At 36.7% G+C, this 12,412-nt stretch overlaps 1 protein-coding gene across 5 annotated transcripts in view; it reads left to right on the top strand.

Moving 5' to 3' along the window:
- The window catches only part of MEMO1 (mediator of cell motility 1), a 121,551-nt gene that overhangs the window by 39,437 nt on the left and 69,702 nt on the right, over positions 1 to 12,412 (top strand). For all 5 annotated transcript variants that reach the window (XM_076000654.1, XM_012788372.3, XM_076000652.1 and 2 more), the window contains one exon: positions 7,641 to 7,722. In XM_076000654.1, coding sequence (XP_075856769.1) covers positions 7,641 to 7,722 — 82 coding nt within the window. The remainder of the gene's footprint in view (positions 1 to 7,640; positions 7,723 to 12,412) is intronic.

The following is a 12,412-nucleotide window of genomic DNA, read 5'->3' as shown; positions in this document are numbered from 1 at the left end:
AAATAAAATAAAATAAAATAGCATAGTGCAGTGTAATACACTTGGTGTTTAAATTGACTACCTCTGTAAAGACTAATAGTAGTTGTTCCCTAAATATTAGTGATGAATAACTTGTGCCTGACAGAAGTCTCAACAGTCATGGTGCTATTGCATGGTCCAAGTAGAAAATAAATATCACAGAAGTCAAAATATGTTTTTCTTTTTCTTTCCTTTTCCTTTCTTTTCCCTTCCCTTCCATTTTTCTTCCCTCCCTCCCCTCCCTCCCCTCTCCTCCCCTCTCCTCCCCTCTCCTCCCCTCTCCTCCCCTCCCCTCCCTTCCCCTCCCCTCCCCTCCCCTCCCCTCCCTTGCTATTTTTAATTATAAAATACCATGTTCAGTACAGAAAATTTGGAAAATAAAGATTAGGAAGGGGAAAATTATAATCCCATAATTATAAAAATCACCATAATTAATATTTTCCAAATTTCCTTATAGTCTTTGAAATGATATACAATCCTTTAGCCTATTTTTATTTACATAACATTATAACATAAGCATTTCCTTATATTATGAACTCTTCGAAGACATTCTATGCTGAATAAAATTATTATGGAAAAACAAGAATAACTAATGACTCTGAATTTAAAAAGCAATTTAGTGATCCGATTATAAATGTGAAGAAAATTTTAAGAATACCTTATTTTGATTTTTATTTATTTCTTAGTTTGATTTGAATATATTTCACAGAGTAATTAATATTGAAATCCTAGGTCCTGACAGCTTACTTTTTTTGGCTTTGTAGTTTTTATTTCTGCTTCGACTCTTGTTACTTTACCATAACCAATCCTGGAATTGAGTTTATTATGCTAATAGACAGGGATTACCTATACAAGATTGAAAAAAATTTGTGGCAATTGGCCATTCTTTAATTTATATATGTAGATAGTTTGAGTACTACTGGAGGGCTCCCCTATGGAAAATGTCTCTCCCGCTAGCTTTTCCTGGTATCTACAATTTTTGTGTTTTAGCTGCTATTTGGATTTAAGACATTGAAAAAAAAAAAAAGCTCCATGAAGGCAGGTATCACATCTCTTTTATTGCTATAACTCCAGCATCTATCCCACTTCGTGCCGCATAAATAGTTGTTCTATAAATATTTATTTAGTTAACAAATGAAGACAAATGTTACTTGTGACATTAAAACATTGTTGGGCATAGTTAACCTTATGATGTAATAGTTTATCAAATAGCTAGTAAAAAATAAGGATCTATGGTAATTGAAACATAGTTTAGATAAATTCTAGTAAAGGTAAGTGATAGATCTAGAATGGTTCTCAGGCTCTTCAAAATGTGTCCTCCTTCCTTCTTTCTCTTTTAGGGAGAAGGAAGGAAGTTTCAAAATTTCCACATGATAGTAGTTCTTTTTATCTATTAATGGAGAAAACACATGATTAAGAAAAAGTAAAAGAAGTTTCATGAACACTTTTTTTTTTAGGCAGAGTCTTACTCTGTTGCCCCGGCTAGAGTGCCATGGCGTCAGCTAAGCTCACAGCAACTTCAAACTCCTGGGCTTAAGCAATCCTTTTGTGTCAGTCTCCCGAGTAGCTGGGACTACAGGCATGCACTACCATGCCCAGCTAATTTTTTCTATGTATTTTTAGTTGGCCAATTAATTTCTTTCTGTTTTTAGTGGAGATGGGGTCTTGCTCTTGCTCAGGCTGGTTTTGAACTCCTGACCTTGAGTGATCCACCCGCCTCGGCCTACCAGACAGAGTGCTAGAATTACAGGTGTGAGCCACTGCTCCCGGCCTCATGAACACTTTTAAATGAGTATGTATTTTTAATTCCTTATGAATAGTTGATCTTATATTTATCTAGACATTGTTTCATCTCTAGATAAAGCTTGGTGTACATATAGATTTGTGGAGTCCTTGGAGTCCAGGACCCTTTTTTGGCTGGCAACCATTGATCTAGATCAGTTACTGAAGTGTAGCCTATAGGCCAGCAACATTGCCTTCACCTGGAGGAACGTCTTAGAAATGCAGAATCCTAGTTGGTTCTCTAGAACTATGGAATCAGAATCAGCATTTTAACAAGATCCTCAGGTGTTTTATGTGCACATTTAGTTTGGGAAGAGTTTATTGAACACATGACTTTTGTCCAGAGTGAGGAAGAGTAGGCTAAAACTGAGACAGAAAACCAGTTTGACTTAATTTGTTACCTTATTTTAGAATGGATCTGCTAATAGTTGCATGGGAATTCCTGAAAAGCAGGGGTGTGTGTATGTGTGTATTTAGTATCCCTGTGGTTTTGTCACTATGCAAATAAACTTGGGAAATGTTGTTTAGTTCAAGTGGGATTCAAATAGAAGTTTTATTGAATTTCCTATAGCACTCTATTTATTGTCTGTTTCTTGAGAAAATACCTTAGCATAGATCCTTTGGGAACCTATGTTTACTATTTTATCCAAAGAAGTAAGTACTCATTTATTCCTCTAAGGGCAAGGACACACAAACATGAAGTAGTTTTGCTAGGATTTAACAATGCTTTCGCTTTTTCCATTTATCAGTGTGTCTTCAAATCTGGTGGTATTTGAAAAACAAAACATGTGTTCTTCATCAACTTCATGTATCAAGGATACCACATTGCTATGTATAAGCTAGTTTTTGTGGAAGAAACTCAAATTCACATTTTTACTTGACACTTTATAGATTATTAAGCAACTGTATGTAATAAATAGGTATGATTAATTATCTTATTCAAAGATAAGATAGAAACTTAGAGTTTTGCTCTTAACCTTGAGCATCCTTATGAAGAAATTGGTCCTTTTACAGAAGGTAGTGATAAGAAAAAACTTGGGTTAGTGTTTATTTTATTTTTTAAATTTTTTCATTGATTTTTTTTAATAACCTATTTTTTATTTATGTTTCTTTTGTTTTTCTTTCCTATGATTGAGCATTTGTTTGGGCTAGTGCTTAAAAACAGTGAAGTTAGTGGCATTAAAGTGGCTGGATTTAGAGATATTTTGTTTGGTTTTATCTATTTTTCACATTTGTTTTATAAAAACTTCCTGTATTTTGGAAATTCTTAGAGATGGGAATACACTCTGAAAAATGCACCATTAGGTGAATTCATTGTGTGAGCATCGTAGAATGTACTTACACAAACTTAGATGATATGGCCTACCATATACCTAGGCTATATGGTATAGCATATTGCTTCTAGGCTACAAGCCAGTATAACATATTACTATACTGAATACTGTAGGTAGTTGTAACACAGGGGTAAGTATTTGTCTATCTAAACACAGAAAAGGTACACTAAAAATACGGTTTTATAATCTTACGCAACCACTGTTGCATTTGTGGTTTGTTGTTGACCAAAATGTCATGATACAGTGTGTGACTGTACTTAAGTTAATATGAAATTTATTAGCAAAAAATTTAATTTATTTTGAGAATAGGAACTACTTTTCCTTGAGTTAATAATGTGGTTATTTTGTATAAGTTTTTTGGTAACTGTTCTTAAATTTTTAAGATAAACTACATAGTTTAATCACTGACTCAGGCTTTTTTGGGGTACTTTGGCAATTTAAAGATGGCTGTCCAATTTAAACAGACTTGTTTATGTGTAGGGTCCTAAGTACATACAGGAGTTCCAAATCATTAGATGCTTAATCTCAATGGATATTAGTGAAATACAAATTTTAGAAAAACTCAAAAAATACTATATCTGTCAAACCGGCAAAAACTGAAAAATCTGACATTATCAAACACTGGTAAGGATGTAGGGGAATGGAAACTTTTAACTGTTACTGTTGTTGAGGAAATATAATTAAAACCAAAGTCTCCTGCTTCCCCCAGAAAACATCTCTTCAAAGGTAGAAAGGCAGGCCAGATGTGGTGGCTCATGCCTGTAATCCCAGTACTTTGGGAAGCCGAGGTGGAAGGAATGCTTCAGGTCGGGAGTTCAGGACCAGCCTGGGCAACATAATGAGACCCTGTCTCTAGAAAAAATAGGAAAAATTAGCTGGGCGTGGTGGTACGGACCTGTAGTCCCAGCTACTCAGGAGGCCAAGACATTAGTTCAAGGCTGCAGTGAGCTGTGGTCCTGCCATTGCACTCTAGTCTGGGCAATAGCGCAAGACCCTGTCTCTAAAAAAAAAAAAAAAAAGAAGAGAAGAAAAAGGAACAGTTTTATTATTGAATAGGTTACTAAACCAGAATACAATGTGTATCATAGGCAATCTGCTGAAAGGTTGCAAAGACCAAAAGAAGGTTCACCATTATGTATAGGCAAGCTATTACATACATCATCTCAAGGTAAACAATAGTGCTCAGGAGGACTTGATAGCGTCATTTGTCACACATAGCTTATCCTAAATTCACTTGGTAATTGGGTGACCTTTTGTGTGAGCTAATTGGCTTTATTCAAAGGAAAAATAAACTCATATCTTTATGATAGGAAGTAATTTTATAACTTGGAACTAGGTGGTCTGCTGAAGTTAGGTGCCCTGTCCTCCCACAGAAACTGTGAGATGGGGTGCCACTCCCTTGATGATCATATATGAAAGAGATGGCTACTAAGTCCTTGGGTTGCTGGCTAGAGACTTATTTAGCTTTAAAAAGATTTACATACATCTCAAAGGGGTGGAGAAAGAATTTACAAATTTTCTAAAGAAAATGCTCTAAGGAAAGGGGTGGAGGAGTACAGATAGAAGTAAGCCTCTGATTTTCAGTTTTTATTTGTATACTGTTGGGTAAATTGATGTAGCTACTTTAGTGGTCAGTTTAGCAGTGTTGTAATAGAGTTGAAGCTATGTATACCCTATGATCCAGTACTTTAACTTCTGGATAAATCCCAGAGAAACTCTTTTTTTTTTGAGACAGAGTCTCACTCTGTTGCCCCGGCTAGGGTGCCATGGCATCAGCCTCACTCACAGCAACCTCAGACCCCTGGGCTCAGGCGATCTTCCTGCCTCAGCCTCCTGAGTAGCTGGGACTACAGGCATGCATTACTGCACCCAGTTAATTTCTTTCTATTTTTAGTAGAGATGGGGTCTCGCTCTTGCTCAGGCTGGTCTCCAACTCCTGAGCTCAAACAATCCGCCCGCCTTGGCCTCCCATAGTGCTAGGATTATAGGTGTGAGCCACTGTGCCTGGCCTTCCAGAGAAACTCTTAACAGATGTTCATAAGTACTTGAATATATTAACAGTGAAACATTGGAAACAACCAAAATACCTGTGAATAGGAGAGTGAATAAACTTTGGTATATGCATAAAGTACAACACTATATAGCATTGAAAATGAATGACTTAGAGCAACATATATCAATATGAATAATTTTTGAAAACAATGTGGATTTACTAAAGCAAGTTGCAGAAGGATATGTACAGTATATTTAGATAACATTTAAAAACACGTAGAACAATACTACATATTATATATACAGTAAAAGTGTAATAGAATGATAAACACCAAAACCGGAAAGTGGGTTACCTTTAAGGAGGAGAATGTATAAAGGAATCAGCAGGGGGTTTCTTTTCTCTTCCTTCCCTTCCCTTCCCCTCCCTCCCCTCTCCCGTCCTTTCCTTTCTCTCTCTTTTTCTCCTTCTTTCCTCTCCCCACCTCCCACTTTTTTTTGGGAGACAAGAGTCTTGCTCTGTTGCCCAGGCTAGTAGAGTGCAAGTGGCATCATCGTAGCTCATGGCAACCTCAAATTTCTGGGCTTAAGTGATCCTCTTCCCACATAGCTGGGACTAGAAGTGCATGCCACTATGCCTGGCTAATTTTTCTATTTTTTTCTGTAGAGGTGGGGGGGGGTCCTCAATTTTGTTCAGGCTGGTCTTGAACACCTGACCTCAAGCAGTCCTCCCAGAGTGCTCGGGTTACAGGTGTGAGCCACCACACTCATCTTCTTTTATTTCTTAAAAAAGGAAGATCTTAAGTAAATAAGGTAGAATGTTAAGATTTAACTTGTTTAGGCTGTGGGTACATGGATGTTTGTTATATTATCTAAATTCTTTTGTAATGTTTAAATATTTAATGATTAAAAGCTTTAAAAGAGAATGGATGTTTAAAAAAGTGAAAAAAGAGAATAGGTTGTGAGGGGGGAAGGAAATGAGGACATCTTTTCAAGAAAACTTGTAAAGGGGATGAGAGTAATAAGGAAGTTGCTGAAGTGTTAGTATTGCATATTTGCATGCTAACGGTAATGATCAGGTAAATAGGGGTAAGTTGGTACAGGAGACTGGTCACAGTTATGGGAGCAGAATCCTTGAGTAAGAAAAAAATATTGGGATCTAGTACAGAAATAGTGTGTTTGGGTTTTGATAAGAGCAAAGACAATTTGTTGAAACAGAAGGGTAGCAGAATAAGTGATGGGAAGATGAAGTAGTTCTCTTCTGAATTTAAGGTGACTAACATCCAGGTTTGCTTGGTATTGAAAGATTTTCCAGGGTACAGGACTTTCAGTGCTAAAACTAGGAAAGTCCTGGACAAACCAGGATGGTTGGCCGCCCCACTTTTATGTTTTTTTTTTCTTTTTCGTTCTCTTAACCAGCTTTTCCTGACTCCGGGAAAAGAAGGCCTTTTTTTGTTGTTGCTCAGGCTAGAGTATCTTGGCATCAGCCTAGCTCACAGCAACCTCAAACTCTTGTGGCTGCCCTACTTCTGTTTGTTTTTCCTTGACCAAATGAAAAGCATTGATTATCTCCTGGAAGTGAGAAGGGGATGAGGGAGGTATGTGAGGCTAAGGGAAAAGGAGAAGCTAGGAGATAATTTTCTGTCTTAAAGATGTGAGAGCAAATTCACTATGGTAATGTGATAGGATTTTTTAGCATTGTTAGGGGTCTACTGAAATTTATGGTTTTAATTTTAAAGTTGATATAGCTTTATTTCTTTTCAGTCTTATTCAGCTGGTCAGGTGGAGTTACTGTGTTAAGCTGGTTTTAAACTATGTTTTGACTATAATGGAGGGATAGAAGAGCAAAGGAGAGAGGCCACAGTCAAGGGAATGATTATAGTGATGGATTTTTGAGTCTCAGGCTGGATAAGTGAAGGAAGAAAGAAAGAGTATGAAGTACAATGGAAGCAGTTGTTGGAGTTCATTTTCTGGGAGTGAACTGGGAAGAGAGGAAGTGAAGAGAGTGCATGAAATTGAGATTTTTGAGGTAACTAGTTACTGTACTGGTTATCAATTTGATCATGGGAATAGGGGTTGGTGTGGGAGGGAAGAAAAGATCATTGGTTGTGGGAGTGATTACCTCTGTGGATGTCATTTCAGTGATTAAGGCAGGTGTTCATGCTCTGAAATATATTGACTTAATTATTTCCTCTTAATGTACTTAGTCTTCTGCCTCCTGTTTTATTTTGTTTAAATACCATCTCAGATTATAAATCACATTGTTGCTCTGGAATGAAAATGATTGTAAATCAATAAATAAATGGTAAAAGCAAATTTTGTTTAATTAGTACTCAGCCTCATATGGCTTGCTAGAGGTTGATAAGTTCAAACATTAACATCCAAACTGACACTCTTATTGCCCAGTAAGTTATTTTAGTCCCACATAGGTTCAGTGGTGGCTTTGTGTCATGTATGGTTGGTTATCTGTGGTACATCGTTTTGCTGACTCTAATTTCGCTCTTTGTCTTTTTATAGGACCGCAGCTGAATGCACAGCTAGAAGGTTGGCTTTCACAAGTACAGTCTACAAAAAGACCTGCTAGAGCCATTATTGCACCGTAAGTTTTAAGAGTCTTTACCTAAAATCTTTCATATGTTTATTATTAATAAAAAATGAGTATCTGTAGGTTGAACCAGAAATTAAAAACTAAATGCTATATTGAGCTGAAGAAACTGCATTCGGTTGAACCAAAAATTAAAAACTAAATGCTATATTGAGCTGAAGAAACTGCATTCAGTAATTTGTACTTTAACTCAAGGATAAAGGAATTGGCCACTTTATTTCCTTATATGCAGTAATTTCAAAATTTACTTTTGGCAGTAAAACTGACCTTTCAAGAAGAGGATTGGGGTTGGGTTCAGTGGCTTATGCCTGTAAGCACTCTGGGAGACCTAGGCAGGAGGATTGCTTGAGGTGAGGAGTTTGAGACCAAGCCTGAGCAAGGGCAAGACCCTGTCTCTACCAGAAATGGAAAAAATTAGCTGGGTGTAGTGGTGTACTCCTGTAGACCCAGCTACTCAGGAGGCTGAGGCAGGAGAATTGCTTGAGACTAGGAGTTTGAGGTTGTAGTGACCTATTATGATGCTACTGCACTCCAGCCTGGGCAATGGAGTAAGACTCTGTCTCCAAAAAAAAAAATTGTTTACATTAGGTAAACTTGGTGTAATCCAGATAATTTTTAACTTACAATGAAAAAGATATATTAAGCATAATGTGGTATAGTGTGGAGTAGCAAACAGATATTTGGGGAAGGGTAGATTTTTCTTTTTAATTGAGAAAATCTGTGGCTTTTTTGTCTTTGAAAATTAGAGAGTTTGTTTGCTTTTTAGAACTACAAGCTAGTATGCACACAGTTAATGATGTGTATCTCTGAATAATATGAATTTAGTTAATTTTGAATTGGTTTCTAGTGCTAAGCTTCAAAACATACTGTGTTAAGGACATGTTAACATTTTCTTTTTTTTTAAATTTTAGTTGTTCAGCTAATTTCTATTTTTTCAGTAGAGACGGGGTCTCGGTCTTGCTCAGGCTGGTTTCGAACTCGTGAGCTTGAGTGATCCTCTGGCCTCGGCCTCCCGGAGTGCTAGGATTATAGGCATGAGCCATTGTGCCTGGCCTTATGTTAACATTTTTATGAGAAGAGTAAAGTTGAGGAGTCTGTGTCATTCCTTTCACAGCATCTTATATGTGACTTCTTTTTGGTTAAGGTTGGTGCTCTGATAAATAATAAATTGTGATGATAACCACTTATTAAATAATCAATATGAAAATTAAATGAGTAAATAAACATAAAGAGCCTAGATTTTTTTTTTTTGAGACAGAGTCTCACTCTGTTGCCCGGTCTAGAGTGCCATGGCGTCAGCGTAGCTCACAGCAACCTCAAACTCCTGGGCTCAAGTGATCCTTCTGCCTCAGCCTCCCCGAGTAACTGGGACTACAGGCATGTGCTACCATGCCCCGCTAATTTTTTTTCTCTCTATATTTTTAGTTGGCCAATTAATTTTCTATTTTTAGTAGAGACAGGGTCTTGCTCTTGCTCAGGCTGGTCTCGAACTCTTGAGTTCCAGCAATCCTCGCACCTTGGCCTCCCAGAGTGCTAGGATTACAAGCGTGAGCCACCACACCCGGCCAAGATCCTAGATTAATGTGTGACAATAAGAAGTATTTTATTAATTGTAGGTATTTTTTATGTGTCAAGAATTTTGTTACATACCTCATTTATATGATACAATTTGGTCTCATTTAATAGATGCAGGAGCCAGACTTCACCACTTATAAGCCATGTAACATGGAAGTTATTTTATCTCTTGTACCTTATCTCTTCTTCTCATCATTGGTAAAGATGAGATGAAGCTTTTAATACTATTTTTAATAACAAGATTAAATATGCCAATTTTTATAAAACTTTCAGCAAAATAATTTGCTATTATTTATTTAATCATTCAGCAAATGTGTGCCAGGTAAAGGCTGGGTGCTTTTATTAGTGCTGCTTTTTGAATAAATCAAAATCATTATTCTCATGGTATTTGCATTTTGGTACTTAGGGAAGATGGCCAGTAAACTGTTAAATGATTATATTCTGTGTTAGGTGCTGATGGGTGCTAAGAAAAGTAAAGCAGATAGAGGATTGAGTGATAATATGGGTAGGGAGTTGCTATTTTATATAGGATAGTAAGAAAAGACTTTTGGTAAAGTAACATTTGCATCTGAAAGATGTGAGACAGTAAATTGAGTGGATACACAGGGGGAGAGGGTTTCAGGCTGAGGAACTAAGCATACTCCCTGGGGCAGGAGTATGCTTAGTGTTTGAGGAAAAGCAAGGAGGCCAGTGCAGCTGGAGTTGCTTGTACAAGGGGAAGAGTGGTAGATGAGATAGGTGGTAGAGGGCTTTGTAGGCTTTCATAAGGACTTCAATTTGCATTGTAAGTCATGACATGTTTTGAGCTGTAGAGGGATATAATCATACTTAGGTTTGAAAAGGATTACTCTTGTTGCTGTATGGACATTCTATTTTGTGGCAACAGGGAGGTTAGTTTAGTAGGCTTATTTTTACAGTATTTCAGAAAAGAGATGTTATAGTGGCTTGCACTGGGGACTTGAGGTCAAGGTGATGAGAAGCAGCTGGATCTGTATTGTTTCAGTGGTTGGACCAACAAGATAGGAGAAGAGTTAAGGATGACTCTTTTTAAATTTTGACTTGTGAAATTGGAAGGGTGGAATTACCTTTATAATAATAATAAGGGAAGATGGGTGAAGTGTAGAATAGATTTGGAAGTGTTTATGTAGAACCTAGGGTGTAGTTTTGATCTTGTTCATGTTGAGATGTTTTGTAGATATCCAAATGGAGATTTCAAATGGGCAGCTGGATGGATATATGAATCTGTGGAATATAGGGAAGAGGTGCCAGACTTGAGATAGAAATAGGGGCTTTATCAGTGTGTGCGTGTGTGTGTCTGTGTCTATCTGTCTATCTATCTATCTGTCAGTCTCATGCTTAAAGTCTAAACAGGGTATGGTGGTATGGTTGCCTAGGGAATAAAATATAGACAGGAGAAGAGTTTTAAGGGTGAGCAAACCACCTTTTTAGAAGTCAGAGGGAAGATGATCATTTGCAAAGAAGGCACTGAAGGAGAACAAGTGAGGAAGGAGGAAAACCAAGAGTTAGTGGGGTCTGTGGGAGGCCAAAGGATGAAAAATGTGTCAGGGAGGAGAAATTGATTAACTGTGTCAAATGCTGCCAGTAGGTCAAATACAGTGACGACTGAGAATTGATAATTGTATTAGGCAATGTGGCAGTCACTGGTGACCTTGATAAGAAAGATTTCTTTGGAGTGGTGGCAATGAAAACATTATTGGAGTGGATTCAGGAAATGAGGGAAATGAAGACAGTAAGTATAGATAGTTTTTTGAGAAATTTTCCAGTGAAATAGGGCAACATCTATGTGGGAAATTATTGGGGCATATTTAATAATTTTTTAAATTTTAGATTATTATGGGTACATGATAGATGTATATCTTTACAGGGTACATGTGATGTTTTGATACAGGCATACAGTGTGAATTAATCAAATCAGAGTAATTGGGGTATCCATCACCTCAGGCATTTAACATTTCTTTGTGCTAGGAACATTCCAATTCTACTCTTTTAGTTATTTTAAAGTATACCCTAACTTATTGTTGATTATAGTCATTTTGTTGTGCTATCAAATATTATTAATTCTAACTATCTAATTATGTTTTTGAACTCATTAACCATCCCTAGTTTATTCCCCCACTCCGTGATACCCTTCCTGTCCTTTGATAACCATCATTCTATTCTACGTCTCCATGAGATCAATTGTTTTTAATATTTAGCTCCCACATATGAGAGAGAATGTGCAAGATTTGTCTTTCTGTGCTTGGCTTATTTCACTTAACATAATGTTCTCCAGTTCCATCCATGTTGTTTTAAATGGCAGGATTTCATTCTTTTTGTGGCTGTTATTCCATTGTATATATGTACCACAATTTCTTTATCCATTCATCTGATGATGGACAGTTAGGTTGGCTATTGTGAATAGTGCTTTGATAAACATGATATTGCAGATATCTTATCTATATACTGAATTCCTATCCTTTGGATATTTACCCAGAAATAGGATTGCTGGGTCATATGGTAGTTCTATTTTTAGTTTTCTGAGGAACTTCCATATTGTTCTCCACAGTGGTTGCATTAATTTACATTCCCACCAACTGTGTATGAGAGTTCCCCTTTCTAGGGGAGGATTTTTGTTTCACTTGGGAGATTTTAAAGTGATTGTAATATTTATGAAATGATTCAGTAGAGAAATAAAAAGTGATAACAGGGGCAAGAAGGGAAGTTTGCATAAGTGAAATTCTTGATTAGGTGAGAAACAATAGATTAATAATCATCTCTTTATAGTAACTCATGAAATAGGTTTTATTCTTATTCCATTACTTTGCTAGTATTTGACTATTATGGTATGCTACCTTCCTAGTTAAAACTTATTCTAAATGTGGGAGTTGAGTTGAATCAACATATATTTAAGTTGAGGTTAGTATTCATTAAAAAGTAGCCAGACTTGTTTCCTTAATCATTGCCAATGACCTGGGAAATGACATGTTTTAGCCTAAGTTGCATTTAATTTCCAAGTTGCCCCAGATTTTAAAATAGCTAATTGGAAATAGTTTTGGCTTTGGTATGTATGTTTCTGCTACATGTAGTGACTTTGTAGTTATGTTTGTAC

Source organism: Microcebus murinus, chromosome 3 (genome assembly GCF_040939455.1).
Source record: "Microcebus murinus isolate Inina chromosome 3, M.murinus_Inina_mat1.0, whole genome shotgun sequence".
NCBI classification, from domain to species: Eukaryota; Metazoa; Chordata; class Mammalia; order Primates; family Cheirogaleidae; genus Microcebus; species Microcebus murinus.
This window is presented reverse-complemented; position numbering and strand designations above follow the sequence as displayed.